This window comes from Rana temporaria, chromosome 10 (assembly GCF_905171775.1).
Source record: "Rana temporaria chromosome 10, aRanTem1.1, whole genome shotgun sequence".
Classification (NCBI taxonomy): Eukaryota; Metazoa; Chordata; class Amphibia; order Anura; family Ranidae; genus Rana; species Rana temporaria.
In genome coordinates this window covers 56,876,919-56,894,197 of record NC_053498.1, presented here as the reverse complement: position 1 = coordinate 56,894,197, position 17,279 = coordinate 56,876,919, and the positions used below count along the sequence as shown (strand labels likewise).

Below are 17,279 nucleotides of genomic sequence, written 5' to 3'. Positions count from 1 at the left end.
CCTATCTAGGAGACCCCAGATTCCCCCAAGCATTCAATAATAGGAATATTTTTCACATTTGGATTGAAAAAGGACTTACCAATCTGAACTCATTAATTATAAAACAAACTTCCCCACTTTCTCCACCCTTTAATCCAAATTCAATCTCCCTTCTTCCGAACTCCCACAATACCAATTAATGCATACAATTATTTGCAACGCATTTCTCGCTATCAAGCAGCTGCTTTTTGAGAAACCCCACTAAAAGTACTTACCAAGTGGAAAATTACTCCAGCTAAAATCCATTCCTTTTACCCCACAGCTCCCTCCAGTTGCTTTAGAGGTTGCCCTGAAGAAGGTAATAACTTTCACATATTTTGGAGCTGCGGTCATCTGGAACCAATATGGCGAGCCATGGCACATAAACTTTATAGTTCTATTAAAAAGATTATCTCCCTCACACCTAAATTGTGCCTATTATATGCCAGAGTCCCGGATGTCCCCATCTCCTGCAACAGACTGATCCATTCATTAGACAGCGCCATACAGTGGATGATAGCTCTCAACTGGAGATCACAAAATTTACAGTGGTCCCAGGTGGAATCCAGGATGGAGACAATGAAACTGAGAAAATCCATCACACATTGGTGTCCTTTTATGAAGCAGTGAAATCTATTCACTGCTTCGTTCTCCGGCATTCACAGTGAAGATTTTTCTCCTCTGTGTGCCTGTTTATGAAGCAGAGAAGATCGCTTCACCCTTGGAGGAGTGAAGTGATCTACCAACTGTTCAAACAGTGGAGAACTGCCCCCGATACTGGAATCTCGTGAGAGTTTACGAGATTACAGTACCAGAAATTCACAGAAAAACCGAGATGTCAGTTTATTGAGCGGTGATAAATTATCACCGCTCAGTACACTGACAGACGGCGTGGGTAATATAATTAAAATAACCCCCCTTCAAAATATATATATATATATATATATATATATATATATATATATATACATACACACACACACACACACACACACACACACACACACACATAAATATTACAGGGGGACATGGTTACAGTGTTGGGGGGTCTGAACGAGGTAGAAGTTAAAAATCTTCCTCCTTCCTCCTCAGAACCCCCGGAATTCCCTCTTCACTGCCCATTTCACCAGCTATGAGATGGTGAATCGGGGAGTGTGAATTCTGACACAGATCGCCAGTGAAGCTCTCAGATCACAGCTTTATAAACTGGCCGTTACTGTGTCAGTCTATGAGACTTCTCTGTGCGTGGAGAAAATCGTCGGGAGAACAAATTCAAACACTTCTCCCCCGATTATCTCGGTTTCATAAACTGTTTATGGGCTGTGATCAGTGGTGATCCTTGGGATCACCGCTCTTCACTGCTTCATAAACGGACACAATTGTGTGATAGTATGTAGGACTTCTCCAAGAAATGGAACTACTGGTCCTAAATCCATAGATGGACTGGCCAGGCATGTATCCATCCTAAACCCAATTGAGCGTCTGTGGGGCATCCTCAAATGGATGGCAGAGCAGCACAAGGTCTCCAACATCTACCAGCTCTGTGATGTCATTATGGAGTGGAAGAGGACTCCAGTGGCAACCTGTGAAGCTCTGGTTAATTCCATGCCCAATAGGGTTAAGTCAGTGCTGGAAAATAATGTTGGTCACACAAAATATTGAGTTTGGGCCCAAATTTGGACATTTTCACTTTAGGGGTGTACTCATTTTTGTTGCCAGCGGTTTAAACATTAATGGCTGTGTGTTGAGTTATTTTGAGGGGACAGCAAAGTTATACGGTTATACAAGCTTTACACTCACTACATTACATTGTAGCAAAGTGTAATTTCTTTAGTGTTACATGAAAAGATAATAAAATATTTTCAAAAATTTGAGGGCTGTACGCACGTGTGTGCGCGTGCAATATATATTTAAACATAATATTTCCATCATGTAGCTTTGGAATACAGATGCCAAGTGTCACTTAGGATTTGTTAAAAAAGTTCTGCAACACACCTGATAAAATACCCTTAAAGTGTAAGTCCAGGCAAAGACTAACTCTCTGCCACATTCTAAACGTTACCCAACACTAGAGCAAAAATAAAAACTGCTGTTCTGCAGCCGATCCGGTCCAGTTTCCAGCAACAGAAGCGGCGTGCAGGATAGGACCAACAACGGCTGTGAAATGGCTGAGAAGGGATGTCACCCAAATACTTACTATGGGGCTTCTGTTGTCAGCTGCCTCTCCTGCACTTGCCTCCACACCAAGACACCTTTCACACTGGGGCGTTTTTCAGGTGCTTTAGCGTTAAAAAAAAAAAAAAAAGCACATGAAAGAAGCCTCATCTGCAATCCCAATGTGAAAGCCTGTATTGAGCCCTTTCTCACTACCAACACCCTGAAAACCGCTGGTAAAGCGCCACTAAAACTAGCAGCGCTTTATCAGCGTTTTTCAAGCGCTAGCGGGGTCACTAAAGGAATTTTTTTTTTTTTTGCTGAAATGACTGTTTACAGGGTATAGAGACATAAAAGTTAACTGATTCCTTTTAAAATTACAAATAGATAACAAAAATCAATCATATAATGTGCCTGCAGTTTAGTTTCACTTTTAAACCGTTTTCATGTTCCAGTGAGCTAAAGAGACACACAAAACAAAAACAAACAAATGCAGGGCAGTGTTTTGTTTTTAAAATTAATCTGATTGGTTCTGTTAAGTTTTAGACACACAGTAATGACAGCTTAGACCTACAGTGAAAAGCTCCCAGTACGATGGTTATAAGGAAAAAGACAACCAGGAAGTGTGGAGATCACAGCAGAATTACAGCCACTTCAAAGCAAAAACGAACAATAAGGACATGAAACCAGTACTGCAGTAAGGTAAAGGAAGCCATTTAGCTAAAAAAAAAAAAAAAAAATCCTTTAGTGATCCTTTAAAAAGCGGCCACAAAGTGGCGCTGCCAAGGAATTTTGCAGGCGCGTCCCATTGATTTCAATTGGAAGGGGCGCTTTAGGAGCGATTTATTCACCGTTCTTAAAAAATAAAAAGTCTCCCAAAATGTATGGAGTAAGGTGCTCTTGGTCTGACGAGACTAAAATTTAACTTTTTGGCCAAAGAAAATGCCATGTCTGGCGCAAACCCCAACACATCACAAAGAACACCATCCCCACAGTGAAACATGGTGGTGGCAGAATCATGCTGTGGTAATGTTTTCAGCAGTCAGGACTGGGAAACTGGTCAGAGTTGAGGGAAAGATGGATGGTGCTAAATACAGGGATATTCTGAACCATTCTGTGTGTGATTTGAGGCTAGGACAGATGTTCACCTTCCAGCATGACAATGACCCCAAACACACTGCTAAAGCAACACTTGAGTGGTTTAAGGGGAAACATGTAAATGTGTTGGAATGGCCTAGTCAAAGCCCAGACCTCAATCCAATAGAAAATCTGTGGCAAGACTTAAAGATTGCTGTTCACAAGCGCAAACCATTCAACTTGAAGGAGCTGAAGCAGTTTTGCAAGGAGGAATGGGCAAAAATTCCAGTGGTAAGATGTGAGAAGTTCAAAGAGACTTATCCAAAGCGACTTGGAGCTGTGATAGCAGCAAAAGGTGGCTCTACAAAGTATTAATTTTAGGGGGGGGGTGAACAGTTATGCACATTGACCTTTTCTGTTATTTTGCCCTATTGTTTTCTTCACAATAATAATAAAAAAAAAAAATAAAAAAAAAACGAAGTTACTTACTGGTAACGTTCTTTCCCGTAGTCTTTCAGGACAGCCACCTGAGAGACCTTGGCTCCTCCCCTCTGTTGGAAACACAGCGCCAGCCCATAAATTTCCTCCTCCCCTGCTGGTCCTCAGTTCTTTTAGAGCACCTCCAGTTGCTGGGGAGACACAAGAAAACATGATACACATCGTTAACCATATCACAATTCCTGTAAGGAAATCTTATACATACCTTTGGGTGGGTTACCAGGCTGTCCTGAAAGACTACGGGAAAGAACGTTACCAGTAAGTAACTTCGTTTTTCCCTTAATCGTCTTTCAGGACAGCCACCTGAGAGGATAACCGAGCACTTACCCTAGGGCGGGACCACAGCTTGTAAGACCTTACGTCCAAAGGTCTGATCCTTAGCTGACCAAAGATCCACCCTATAGTGTCTTACGAAGGTGGCAAAACTGGACCATGTCGCCGCTTTACAGATCTGCTCCGGCGTTGCTCCAGCTCTCTCTGCCTGTGAGGCTGCCATAGACCTTGTGGAGTGCGCTTTGATACCCTCTGGGATCGGTATGCCTCCTAAACTGTAAGCTTGTTTAATGGCTTCTTTTAACCATCTAGCTATAGTGCGCCTGGTAGCTCTATGTCCTTTTCTAGCTCCAGAATGCAAAATAAATAAAGAGTCCGTTTTCCTTAAAGTTTTAGTCACTTCTAAATAATGCAAGACGCATCTCCTGACGTCTAAGCTATGGAATTTCACTTCCTGTTCTCTGGAAGGGTTCGGACAAAATGAAGGTAATATAATTTCTTGTTCTCTATGGAACCTTGAGATTACTTTAGGCAGGAATCCCGGATCCAACTTAAAAATTATACGATCTGCGAAGATCTGAAAAAAGGGGGGTCTGATCAATAGGGCCTCCAACTCACAGACCCGTCTTGCTGTGGTGATTGCCACCAAAAAGACTGCTTTTAGTGTCAGCGTCTTTAGATTGCAATCCTCCAAAGGCTCAAAAGGTTTGGATGTCAAAGTTTGTAGTACCAATGACAGGTCCCACTTCGGGAAGACTGAAGTCTGAATAGGTCTCTGCCGGCTCAAGGATCTGAAGAATCTGACTATCCATGGGTCAGATGCTAGCCTTTCCTCTAGGAACACTGACAGTGCGGATACTTGACCTTTTAGCGTACTAAGGCTTAGTCCTTTTTCTACTCCCTTCTGTAAAAACTCTAGGACGGCCACTGAACTCTGTGTATTGAAGGAGTTTTCTGTGCACCATTTGCCAAAGCACTTCCATACCTTTTCATAAATTTTGCGTGTCTCTATCTTTCTACTTTTCAGTAGAGTCGCAATTAAGTGGTTTGAGAAACCTTTTGCTTTCAGCAGCTGCTCCTCAGAAACCACGCGGCCAAGTTCCACTTTTCCACTTGGGGGCAGTATACTGGGCCTTGGGAGAGTAGGTCCTCCTGGACTGGCAACAACCAGGGGGGTTCTATAGCTAGCTCTTTCAGTATAGAGAACCACGGTCTCCTGGGCCAGTGAGGTGCTATGAGAATCAGGTTGGTGTTCTCTGCACGCAGTTTCCGTAACACTTGTGGAATTAATACTGGTGGAGGAAAGGCATAACATGTCCTGAAAGTCCACCCTTGTGCTAAAGCATCCACTCCTAGTGCTCCGTCCTCTCTGTTTAGAGAGAAGAAGGTCTTGACCTTTTTGTTTTTCTTGGATGCGAATAAATCCACTTGAGGTGTTCCCCATTTTAGTGTGATCTGCCTGAACACCTCCTGATTTAGTTCCCAGTCGCTTTCCTTCAGCTGAATTCTGCTGAGGAAATCCGCTACTGTGTTTAAATCCCCTTTTAGGTGGATTGCTGATAGCGAGAGAATGTTCCTTTCTCCCCATGTCAGGATTTCTTTCGCTAATGCCCACAGGGTTCCGCTCCTTGTTCCACCCTGCTTGTTTACATAGGCAATAACTGAAGCGTTGTCGGATCTTATTTGAACATGTCCCTTCAGTTGTCCCTGGAAGAATTGAAGTGCAAGCCCTACTGCCTTCAACTCTTTCCAATTGGAGGATCTCCTCCTCTCTTCCCCTTTCCAAATCCCTTGGGTTATTTGGGAGCCCAGATGTGCTCCCCATCCTATCCCACTTGCGTCTGTGGTAAGGATTTGGGAAATGGGAAGTGTCCACAGCCGACCCATGGTCATGTTTTCCGCCGTCCTCCACCACCAAAGGGTTCTTTTTACCTGTGTCGGTATTTGAACCTGGGTGTCTAAGGACTCCTGCCTGTGGTCCCAAACCTTTAGAAGGAACATTTGCAGTGGTCGGAAATGTAAGGCTGCCCATTGAACAGCTGGGATTGCTGATGTTAGCAAACCCAGTGTTGACATGATCTGTCTGATGGTACACAGTGAATTCACCTGAATTGCCTTTGTTTCTTTTTGGATTTTTTCTATCTTCTCTTTGGGTAGAAAAATCCTTTGCTGCACAGAGTCTATCACGTACCCCAAGTATGTAATCTGTTGTGTGGGTTTTAGATTTGACTTTTCCACATTTATTAACCACCCTAGGTCTTTCAAAAAGATCTGTGTGATCTCGAGGTTCTTTTGCAACCTCTCTGGGGTTTCTGCGAACAGCAGCAGATCGTCCAGATATGCAATGATGGAAATGCCTTGGACTTGCAAGGGTGCCAGGGCTTCCGCCAGAATCTTGGTGAAGATTCTGGGTGAGGAAGAGAGGCCGAAGGGTAAGGCCTGGAACTGTAAATGTAAGGTTCTGTTTCCCGTCTCTATCGCCAATCTCAGGAACCGTTGGTGGTCCTTGTGTATTGGGACGTGTAAGTAGGCGTCCTTTAGATCTAAGGAGACCAGGAAACAGTTTGGAGGTAGTAGGGCTTTCACTGAGTAAATTGAGTCCATTCTGAACCTCTTGTAGGTTATGGACAAGTTCAGGGGTTTGAGGTTTAAGATTGGTCTGACCTTCCCCGTGGGTTTTTGTACTCCAAAAATGTGGGAGTAGAACCCGAGTCCCCTTTCTTTTTTGGGGACCTCCACTACTACCTCCTGTTTCTTTAGATCCTCCAGGGCTCTCAATAACCCTTCGGCCTTTCTTCTGTCCTTCGGAAGTTTTGTTAAATAAAACTTTCTTGGGGGTGTTCTGGAGAATTCCAGATGATAACCTTCCTTTATGATCCTCAATATGAATCGATTGGAAGTCACCTTTTCCCACTGAGGGAGGAAGTCCCCCAGTCTTCCTCCCACTGTGAGCAATCTGTCATTTTTTATCATAGGCTTGTTCAGGAGCACGAAAAATAGCTCCTGCTTTGCCTTTTCCTTTCTGGGCCCAGGGTCTTTTTTGATTGTCTACCTTGGGTGTGAAGAGGGGACCTTTTGGTACCCAATTAAATTTGTTCTGTCTCTTTTTGGTCTGCTGTGGCTGACTCCAGGGTGCTTTGCGTTTCAGCGGAAACGCTTTTTTCTTATCCGCTGTACGGTCCAGCACTTTCTCTAATCCAGGCCCAAAGAGCAGGTCCCCTGTAAATGGGATGCCGCATAATTTGGTTTTAGACGCGCAGTCCCCCTGCCACGTCTTTAACCATAAGGCCCTCCTAGTTGAGTTAGCTAATGCAGACGACCTAGCTGCCATCCGTACCAGTTCAGCTGAGGCGTCTGCAATATAAGCTATGCCTCTCAACAATGTGGGAAATGAGGCTAGGATTTGGTCTTTTGCCGTCTCCTCCTCAATATGCTCCTGAATCTGGTTCAGCCAAAATTCCATGTTCCTGGCTACCACCGTGACTGCCATTGCTGGTTTCAAACTACCCAGCGTGGAGTCCCAGGACTTTTTTAGTAATGAATCCATTTTCTTATCCATAGGTTCGGATAGAATGCCCATGTCCTCAAAAGCTAGGTCTGTGTGCCTTGAAACTTGAGAAAAGGCAGCATCCAGTTTTGGTGTCTTATTCCAGATTGAGGATGGGTCATCCGAAAATGGGAATCGTCTTTTCAAAGCTTTGGAAAAGAATGGTTTTCTTTCTGGTTCCTGCCATTCTTTTTTAATTGCTTCGATCAAGACATCATGGACTGGAAAATTTTTACTTTCCTGGTCGCCTAAACCTTCATACATCTGGTCATGCAATGATAATGTTTTTTTCTCTGTTTGAATACCCAGAGTGGCATAAATAGCTCCCAATAAATGATCTACATCCTCCAAAGAGAGTTTGTAGCGGGAGGGCTTCCTGGAATCACCTTCCCGAGCCTCCTCCTCTGATTCCTGTGAACCGGACACTGCGCTGTCAGGTTCCTCTTCTAGCTCCTCACTAGGAACTCTTGAAGGGCCTGCACTAGTGGAAGGTCTTACTCCCGGGACTAACGTTGTTGCCTGTACAGGAGGAGCTGACTGAAGCTGCGGGATTTGGAAATTTTCAAAAAATGTTTTGAATGACCCAAAGGTGTTAGAAAGTTCTTTAACTGATGATGCCAAATCACTTTGTTCCGCAGTGTGCTCCTGTACTAACTTATCAATACAGTCGCTACAAATAGCCTTTTTCCATGACTCTCTAAGTGTGACTTTACAGGATGGACATCTTTTCTTTGAACTGTGGGTATTCTTGTCTTTGTCAGTTTTCTGAAAGACACAAGTGAAAATATATACCCCATGATTAGTACCGTAGCCTTCCCCCTGCTGAGCAGGTGCGCAGTGTGTTCATATGGGCTTACCACACTAGGGGCCCTATGAATCACCCTCTGACACTGAGGGGTTAACCCACCTCCCCCTCCCTATTACCCTGGGGGGTGTAGAGGGATGGTGAGCTATTTTCTAGGAGAGGGGAAATCCACCCTAGGTTCCCCTTACCTTGCTGTGGCTGGAGCTGGTCTCTGCTGGAGCAACATCTTTCCCTTCTGCTTCTGACATGTCTGTCACCAGCGCCGCGTGTGCCGTCTCTACAGCGTCTATGCAGCCCCCTCCAGCCATTGCCTGGCTCCGTTTTTGAGTTTCGCGCCCGGAACCGGAAGCCGCGAACCCGGAAGTACACGCCCCCGTGCCGGAATGACGTCACCCGCCATCGGCTCCGAGCGGTCCTAATACACAGCGTGGCTTGCGCGTCTGGAATCCCCATTCCTCCGGCAGCCACACGCGCTGAGTATGGGACGCTGGCTGCACCTCCTCGCACCGCACTCGGTGCATACAAAAACGGAGCCCCCCCGACTTACACCTGCGCTCAGGGATGTGAGGGTGGCCATCTGCTTCAGGTTAGTACCTGTCTTTAAGTCCAGAGAGCCCCTGCTCCCTTTCAGGACCGTCTTGCCTGAGCCTCCCTTGGCTCTCCTGGCTTGTTCCTATAGTGTCTCCCCTCTGGAGGAAACACAAATAACTGAGGACCAGCAGGGGAGGAGGAAATTTATGGGCTGGCGCGGTGTTTCCAGCAGAGGGGAGGAGCCAAGGTCTCTCAGGTGGCTGTCCTGAAAGACGATTAGGGGAAAACACACACACACAAAGTTGTGGGCATGTTCTGTAAATTAAATGATGCAAATCCTCAAACAATCCATGTTAATTCCACGTTGTGAGGAAAAATGCCATGATGGGGTGAATACTTTTGCAAGGCACTGTATATGATTTGGGTTCCTCTACTGCTGTTTGTAATTACCAGAATTTAATAAAATTACCATCAACTATGTTTAACGTAAGCAGTCATACACCTTCATACCTATATCAAAAAAAGTTTTGAAAGTAAAAATCAAGAAGCTAAAAAGGCAAACATATGTGCCTCTAACCTGTAATGATGGACGTCCTCAAAGGACTTTGTGTTATTAATAGCAAAGACACACAGAAAGCCTTCTCCAGTTCGCATGTACTGATCCCTCATGGCACTATACTCCTCTTGACCTGCAGTGTCGAGAATATCCAGCAGACATGTTTCACCATCTATCACAACCTGCTTTCGGTATGAATCCTGCATTTGTAAAAAGGAAGACAAAAAATACAAACTAAAATCTATGATTACCCATCTATGATTAACATCAATGACTTGTTCCAATGCAGTCATTCTTTGCACAACCCTAGTACACCCCTCATTATTTAAGAGAGTTATCCAACACCAAAACAGGTCAGGTTTTACTATGTTAAAGGCTCCATTGGGGAGGTTCCTTTATTTCCTATCTGGTAAAAGGGTTGTCTCCAAGATAGGAAGTGAAGGGAAATCTCTCAACAAACAGGAAAAAGGCTTGGTTTTAAAAGGTAAATAGGGAAATGCATGAACCCCGTTATTCTTCAGATGGCTATATTTGTCATATTAGTATTTGAGTAGCTCATAAAAGCGGCACTGGCAAGAGAATACATGGTCAGCAGCCAACAGAAACCAAATGGAGAGAGGTTGGGGAATTTTAAATAGGACTTTAGACAGGCAGCAGGCTGATGGTTATAGTCAATCTCCCCTCAGCTCCTGCAACTTTTTAGGCCTGGTTCACACCTACAGTCCATTTAACATGGTTTCCTATGGGTCACGTTCACATCTGTGCGATTTCCACCGGGTTGTAGAAACGCATCAGAAACACATTGCATGCATTTTTATTGCGTTTCTGCTGGTTTCTCCTCCCGAAAATTGCAAAATGCATAAAAAAATAATAAAAAAAAAAAGTCAAGTCAAACACGCTTTGTGTGAACACTCAAAGCACATATTGAAAACGCATCAACTGTAATCTGCATAGGTGTGGATCAGGCCTTAGAAAGTAAATAATGCGGTAGAGCTGCACGATTCTGGGCAAAATGAGAATCACAATTTTTTTGCTTAGAATAAAGATCATGATTCTCGCAGCGTAATATTCCCCCAAAAATTAAAAAAATTAAAATAAAATTGCATTTAAAGGGCCACTGCGCAAATACAGTGCATAAAATATTGCAACAACCCACATTTTATTCTCTAGGGTCTCTACAATTTTTATATATATATATTTTACTTTTTTTGGGGGGGGGGGGGGGTTCCAAGTCATTTTCTAGCAAAAACAATTATTTTAAACTTGAGAGAGCATAGAGAATTCTCTGCATAGAAAGATCGGGAAATTCTTTCTCAAAATCGAAACGAAGAAAAATAAAATTGCGATAACGATTGACGATTAATCGTGCAGCTCTATAATGCGGTAGACAGGAAAAATAATAAACTTGGTTATCTTGCTCTAAGCGCCGATAACCTCATCGGCTGCATTTATAGCAAATGTCTCAACGGTGCACGTTTAGGAGATATTTACAGTACCTATAGGTAATCCTCATTATAGGCTTACCTACAGATACAAGTCAAAGACTGAAGTTTACAACCACAAAATGAACAACATTACAAAGAAATATACACTGATCAGCCATATTATGGCCACTGACAGGTAACATAAGTAACAATGGCATCTGAAGTGGGTGGGATATATAAGGCAGCAAGTGACATAGTGACATAGTTAGTCAGGTTGAAAAAAGACACAAGTCCATCCAGTTCAAATCACAAAAAATAAAAAAACAAAATAAAAAACACAGTAAAATCCTATACACCCAACTCCATACCCACAGTTGATCCAGAGGAAGGCAAAAAACCCCAGCAGAGCATGATCCAATTTGCTACAGCAGGGGAAAAAATTCCTTCCTGATCCCCCGAGAGGCAATCGGATTTACCCTGGATCAAAGTGAACATATGGTCCCTAAAGTTGATGTTTTGAACGCAGAAAAAAAAATGGTCAAGCCTAAGGATTTGAGTGACTTTGTCAAGAGCCAATATGGTAATGGCTAGACTGGGTTAAAACATTTCCAAAACTGCATCTCGTGGGATTGTACCCAGTCTGCAGTGCTCAAAACCTACCAAAAGTGGAGCGGGTTATGGTCATAATGTTAGTGCTGATTGCACAAGTATTAGAGCTGCACAATTAACTGTTATATTATCTCCAATGCAGAGTTTGCCGATTTTTTCATACAAAAAGTGGAGAGACTTAGCTGTCAAAAGAAACTATCCGGGCAGTCTGCCAAGTATTTAACAGGAAACATTGCAACTAATGCTTTGTTCTTAGATCAAAAGGGATCAACTTCTCTGTGTGTGTATATAATGCCCCTTTCACACCATCTCAGCGAGAGATCTCTCGGCTGAGCCGGCGGATGACAAGTCCCTCCCTGCTCACTGAGCGGGGAGGGGCTTGTGCAGCGCCACTGTCTCCTATGGAGAGATCTGATGAAAAACAGACAGCATGTCCGTTTGTCAGATCTTAGCTGATCCGCCATGGACGGATGGCGACGTATAGCCATCCGTCTGATTTTAGTGGATCGGATGTCAGCAGACAAGTCTCCGCTGACGTCCGACGCTCCATAGAGATGTATGGAGCGGCCGTTAAGGTCCGCCGACAAATATGACAGGTGGGCCTGAACAGCCCGACCATGTGTAAGGGGCCTTTTTAGATAGATAGATAGATAGATAGAGAGAGAATAAAAAAAAAAATTAGCAGAGACCCTAGGGAATAAAATGGCAATTGCTGCGATATTTTATGTCACACTGTATTTGCCCAGTGGTCTTTCAAATGCAATTTTTTTGGGGAAAAAAATACACTTCAGTGAATATTTTTTCAAGTTCAAATTAGGCCAGAACTGGTACTACAACTGTTATATGACTGTCATCCTACATTTCCCTGCAACATCGGTCCTTTGTCCATCTGACTTGAATGAACAAGATACGATTTTGCTCAGACTTTGAGATAGTCTGACTTGTCCTTTGACCAATCAAAACAATCCCAGCGTGCCATAAAGGCCTAGTTAGACTTACCGGTGACGGTATTTCTAAGAGCCTTTCAGGACAACCTTGGAGAGAGCGCAGCTCCGCCCATTTTTCAGGAAACACACATGATCCTTTAAGATCCCTCCTCTTCCACCATGGCCTCAGTTATTGTGGTCTCCGACAACTGGAAAACAAAGCACAGAAGAACCACAACAAACCATGACAGACATTTAAAACATACTCTTATTCAAATATCTAGGGAGGGAAAATAGCGGTTGTCCTGAAAGGCTCTTAGAAATACCGTCACCGGTAAGTCTAACTAGGCCTTTCTCTTATCGCCTTTCAGGACAACCTTGGAGAGGATAACCGAGTAACTTACCCTAGGGTGGGACCACTGCTTGCAGTACCTTCCTACCGAAGGCTTGCTCCGCAGCGGACAGTAAGTCTAGCCTGTAGTGCCGTAGAAAGGTCGAATAGCTGGACCATATAGCTGCCTTGCAGATCTGGTCAGGTGTAGCACCGGCTCTTTCGGCCCAGGAAACTGCCGTAGATCTTGTTGAATGGGCCGTGATTCCCGTAGGAGGTACCTCTCCTTTGGCTTGGTAACTCTCTATGATGGCTTGTTTGAGCCATCTACCCAAAGTGCTTTTGGAAGCCTTTTCTCCTTTCCTTGTGCCTGAGAATATTATAAACAAGGCGTTCGACTTCCTGAATTCTTTGGTGACCGAGAGGTATTGAAGTACACATCTTCTTACGTCGAGAGTATGAAAGGTTTCTTCCCCTGCATTAGAGTGAGCTGAACAAAAGGTGGGAAGGATTATTTCCTGAGACCTGTGAAAGGTTGATGAGACCTTAGGAAGAAAGGCTGGGTCTGTGCGAAGAATTATCCTGTCCGGAAAAATTCTTAAATAAGGCTCTGTAACTGCCAAAGCCTGGATTTCACTGACCCTTCTTGCGGTCGTGATGGCCACCAAAAAAATAGTTTTTAGCACTAAATTTTTCAAAGAAATATCCCCTATGGGTTCAAACGGAGCCATCGTGAGACCCTGCAACACAGTTGATAAATCCCAACTGGGAAAGGCTTTAAAGGCTACCGGTCTACTTCGACCCAGTGCCTTAAAAAATCTTGAAATTAAATGTTCCTTAGATAAAGTTTTTTCTAAATAAACTGAAAGAGCTGCCACTTGCGTCCTTAGGGTGCTAATTGCTAACCCCTTCTCCATTCCTGCATGAAGAAATTCCACAACTGAAATGACGCTATTAACCTGGAAATTCTTGGACGCACACCAGAAATTGAACTTTCTCCAAACCTTGAGGTAAATTGCTCTGGTTACACTTTTCCTACTGTCTAGTAGAGTTTTTATCACTTTATCAGAGAGTCCCTTTGATCTTAACAGGTCTTCTTCAGAAACCAGGCTGTCAACTGTAAACGTTCCACTTCCGGATGGTTCACAGGACCCTGAGACAGTAGGTCTTTCCTGAGTGGTAGTTTCCACGGTGGTTTTGTGGCTAAATTCTGAAGTGATGCAAACCACGGTCTTTTTGGCCAGTAGGGAGTGATTAAGATCAGACTGGCTTTTTCTTCCCTGAACTTTCTTAGGACCAGTGGTATTAGTGTGAACGGGGGGAAGGCGTAGCACAGCTGGTAGTGCCACCGCTGGGCCAGAGCGTCTATGGCCACTGCCTGGTCTTCTCTGTGAAGGGAGAAGAATTTCCGTACTTTCGCATTTTGTTGGTTGGCGAACAGGTCTATCTGTGGTTGACCCCATTCCTGAGTGATTGCCGTGAAAACTTCCATGTTTAAGCTCCATTCTGCCTCCACTATGCGTCTCCTGCTTAGCAGGTCCGCTAACAGGTTTTGAGACCCTTTTAGGTGTATCGCTGACAGGGATGCTAAATTTAGTTCTGCCCAAGACAGCAGATGATTGGCCAGCTGCATAAGACCTCTGCTTCTGGTTCCCCCCTGTTTGAGGACATACGCCACGGCTGTGGTGTTGTCCGACAGGACCTGCACGTGGTGACCTTTCACTATCTGATGAAAGGCCTGAAGCCCCAGGAATATAGCCCTTAATTCTCTCCAGTTTGAAGACCTTCTGGCTTCTGGTTTGGACCAGGTGCCTTGAGCAGTCTGTCCCTCTAGATGGGCTCCCCAACCCCAGGAACTCGCGTCTGTTGTTAGGCGCTTTTCTACCGGAAAGACCCAGGGAAGACCCTTGGTTAAATTGACGGGATTTCTCCACCACCAGAGTGCTCTTTTTACGTTTGATGCCAATCTGATACGCTTCTCTAGTGACTCCTGGTGTGACCAGGATTGAAGAATGCTCCTCTGGAGAGGACGAGAATGTAACCTCGCCCATGGAACTGCCGGTATTGAGGCTGTGAGTAGCCCCAGGACTGCCATTGCTGTCCTGACTGACACCCCTAGGTTTGTCTGGACCTGAGCTACCGCACCCAAAACCTTCTCTATCTTCTCCTGGGGTAAAAAGACTTTCTGAAGGATTGAATTTATAGTATATCCCAGAAACCTTGTCTCTTGGGAGGGTACCAGGTTTGATTTCTCGCGGTTTAGTAACCAACCTAGACCTCCGAGATGAACCTGCGACACCAGAAGGTTCGTCGCAACTTGATCCCGAGAGTCCGCGAAGAACAGTAGGTCGTCCAAGTATGGGACGACCGAAATCCCTCTCAGCTTCAGTGGTTCCAAGGCCTCCGCCATGATCTTCGTGAAGACCCTGGGGGAGGAGGAAAGCCCGAAGGGAAGGGCCCTGAACTGAAGATGCCATACCCTGGACCCCAGGTTCACCGCCAGCCTGAGATATTGCTGGGAAGCTTGGGCAATCGGGACGTGTAAGTAGGCATCCCTGAGGTCCAGAGATGTCATGAAGCAACCGGGGGTCAGTAATTTCGTAATGGACTAAATGGTATCCATACGGAAGTGTTTGTATCTGATCGACTTGTTCAAAACCTTCAAGTTTAGGATCAGTCGAAACTTGCCCGAGGGCTTCTTTACCAAAAAAATGTGGGAATAGAAGCCCTGGCCCTCCTGATGTTTTGGGACTTGAACTACAACTCCCTGAACCATCAGATCCTGAAGTAGGATCGTCATTGCAGAAGCTTTTTCTTTGTCCCGGGGAAGGGCTGTGATATAGAACCTTCTCGGGGGACACTCTGAAAATTCCAGACTGTACCCTTCCGTGATGATTCTTTCCACAAAGGGGCTTATGGGCATCTGCTTCCACTGTAGGAGAAAGGCAGACAACCTTCCTCCTACCGGAAGCAGATCGTCACTTACTTTTGGTAGCCTGATCTGAGGGGTTTTTGAAAAGGATACCTCCTCTACCTCTACCTCTTTGGGACCCCCAACCTCTTTTGCTGAAAAGGACGAAAATTCTTTTTGGGGTTTTGACCCTTTTTAGGGGGAAAGGCCTTTTTCTTATCGGCCGTTCTGTCAAGTACCTTTTCCAGGTCCTGACCGAACAAAAGGTCCCCTGAGAAAGGTAAACCACAAAGTTTAACTTTAGAGGGTATATCACCTGACCAGGTCTTTAACCATACCGCTCGCCTGACCGAGTTTACCAAAGCTGCTGACCTTGCAGCCATTTTAATGGACTCAGCAGAAGCATCTGCCATATATTTGATGGCTTTCAAAATTAAGGGAAAGGACTCCAACAGATCCTTTCTAGGGGTGCCTGCCTCTACGTGACTTTGTAATTTTTCAACCCAGCACTCCAGATTGCGGGCGACAACTGTGGCGGCCATGGCTGGTTTCAGACTGGTTGAAACTGAATCCCAGGCCTTTTTGAGGAGGGAATCAGCTCTTTTATCCATCGGGTCTTTTAGGACCCCCATATCCTCGAAAGCCAGGTCTGTATGACGAGACACTTGCGAGAAAGCGGCGTCTACTTTAGGTTTCTTGTTCCACACCTCTGTGTCACTGTCTTCAAATGGAAACCTTCTCTTAAGGGTCTTGGAAAAGAAAGGAGCCCGTTCAGGGTCTTTCCACTCCTTTTTTATTGTGTCCGAAAGGACTTTGTGGACCGGGAACACCCGGTGTTTGGATTCATCCAATCCTTGATACATTTTATCATGTATGGATAACTGAATCTTTTCTTCCTGGATGTCCAGGGTAGTGTAAATTGCCTTAAGTAACTCATCCACGTCTTCCAAGGACAATTTAAATTTAGAGATTTTGCTACTATCTTCTTCCTCTTGCTCCTCCTCATCTGAATCCCTGAGGGAGGCGAGAGTACTGGTTCCTTCATCTGCCGAGTCCCCATCTGTTTGTCCAGATAACGGGATTTTTGGGCTAGGTGGTGGCTGCTGAGGCTCCCCCTGACTTGCGGAGCCCTGTGCAATCAGATCCTTAACTGAACCTAAAGAGCTCGCTAGTTCTTGAACTGAGGAAAAAAGGTTCTTATACTGTTGCGAAGTTTCTTCTTCCACCAAATTTTTAATGCAGGATCTGCACATTGGCTTTTGCCAAGAATCCCTTAAAGGATTTTTGCAAGATGGGCATTTCCTGGATGTCTCTAAGTGCCTAGTTTTGCCTGCAGATTTTTCCTGCAAAGGGATGAGAAAAGAATTACCATCCCCCCTTTTTTCTTTTTTTTTTTTAAAACACCCAGTGCTGCCACCACCAAAAAAAGGGCCTGGAACTAAGTGCCACCACCCCCTACGGTTAAACAGACCAAGAGCGTTAACCTGGACTGGTAACCACAGGCTCCCTCAGGGAGGAACAACAATAAACAGACTTAGACCCATTAGTGTAAGAATAAAGGCACCGCTGTACCCCTCTTACCTGGGCCTGACCGGTGCTTGCAGCGCCTGTTTCCGCTG

The 17,279-nt window shown here is 44.8% G+C and overlaps 1 protein-coding gene across 1 annotated transcript in view; it reads right to left on the bottom strand.

The window, feature by feature from the left end:
* The window catches only part of LOC120916588 (GTPase HRas-like), a 66,290-nt gene that overhangs the window by 33,953 nt on the left and 15,058 nt on the right, over positions 1 to 17,279 (bottom strand). Inside the window, exon 3 of the mRNA XM_040327641.1 lies at positions 9,481 to 9,659. Coding sequence (XP_040183575.1) covers positions 9,481 to 9,659 — 179 coding nt within the window. The remainder of the gene's footprint in view (positions 1 to 9,480; positions 9,660 to 17,279) is intronic.